This window comes from Tupaia chinensis, unplaced genomic scaffold (assembly GCF_000334495.1).
Source record: "Tupaia chinensis unplaced genomic scaffold, TupChi_1.0 Scaffold000355_1, whole genome shotgun sequence".
In the NCBI taxonomy this organism is placed as follows: Eukaryota; Metazoa; Chordata; class Mammalia; order Scandentia; family Tupaiidae; genus Tupaia; species Tupaia belangeri.
Window position 1 is genome coordinate 3,129,397 of NW_006159850.1, and position 1,089 is coordinate 3,130,485.

Consider the following 1,089-nt stretch of genomic DNA (forward strand, 5'->3'; position numbering starts at 1 on the left):
GGAGGACAGTCGGAGGTCCTCGGGGGTGTGGTAGGGCCGGAAGCTCCTCAGGTAGTCCTCAGTCACGGTGCTGGGGGGTACCACATGCTGCACCGGCCGCTGCAGGCTGCGGGGGACATGAACGGAGCGACTGCAGCCTGGAGGCCACAGCCTCCCAGCTCCATGGGGACGGAAGGGCGTCCCTGGACAGGCCTGCTGCTGCCCCAGCACCAAGGACAGGGTCTGAGCAGGGGTGGGGAGCCAGCACTCCGCCCCGGGATAGTGGACGCCAGCCCCCGCCCGCTCCCACCCCACACACTTACTTGAGCGGTGGGAAGCGGGAATCCTGCATGACGGAGCTGGGGGACAGGCCGAAGGGGTAGGGGGTGCTGAGTAGGTGGGAGGGGAGGGCCGGGCCGCCAGCCTTCTCCTGGGGCAGAGGGGGCTCCACAATGAGGCGCTCCCGGCCGCCGCTGCCCCTCAAGCTGGCGTCCTGCAGGAGGACAGGAGTGGGTCAGGGCGGGCGGGCCGGGCAGCCCGACCAGGCGTCCCACGCTGAGGTGAGGATGTGGCCCCCTGACGAGCAGGTCTGAGTGAATCCCCACCCGGGGCCAGGGGGATTCTTGGTGCTTGAGAACCGAGTCACCAAGGATGCCTGGTCACCAGGACATGTGCACCACACCGGCTGCACCCCCACGCCACTCCCTCTGGTGTAGACACGCCAGATGCCCTGGGTCATGCCCCAGGTTGTCCTGATGCGGGGGAACCCAAGGGCAGTCACACTCACCTGAGCCAGTGATGAGCTCCCGGAAGGTGAGGGCAGGAACCCCGCACCCACCTGCCCACCCTGAACCTGGGCCCTGAGACTGCACCACCACACGCCCTGCGGGTCTCCCTGTCCCGGACCAGGGTGGCAGTGAGCACATGGAATCCCCTACCCGCCCCAGTACTGGTCAGGGGAGAGGAGGCACAGGCCCGCCAGGCGCGCTCCCCAGCAAGGCTACAGACGGAGCCAGGGGAGGACTGGGCAGGCCAGGCAGGGCGGAAGGGCTTCTTTTTATTGAGAAAGGTTTAAGCTACAGGGCCCCTGTGCTTTCTGGACAGACAGTG

General features: G+C 67.6%; 1 protein-coding gene across 1 annotated transcript in view; it reads right to left on the minus strand.

Annotated features, from left to right (window-relative positions):
* GSE1 (Gse1 coiled-coil protein) overlaps positions 1 to 1,089 on the minus strand; it is a 117,146-nt gene that overhangs the window by 20,143 nt on the left and 95,914 nt on the right. Inside the window, 2 exon segments of the mRNA XM_027773481.1 lie at positions 85 to 106; positions 303 to 472. Coding sequence (XP_027629282.1) covers positions 85 to 106; positions 303 to 472 — 192 coding nt within the window.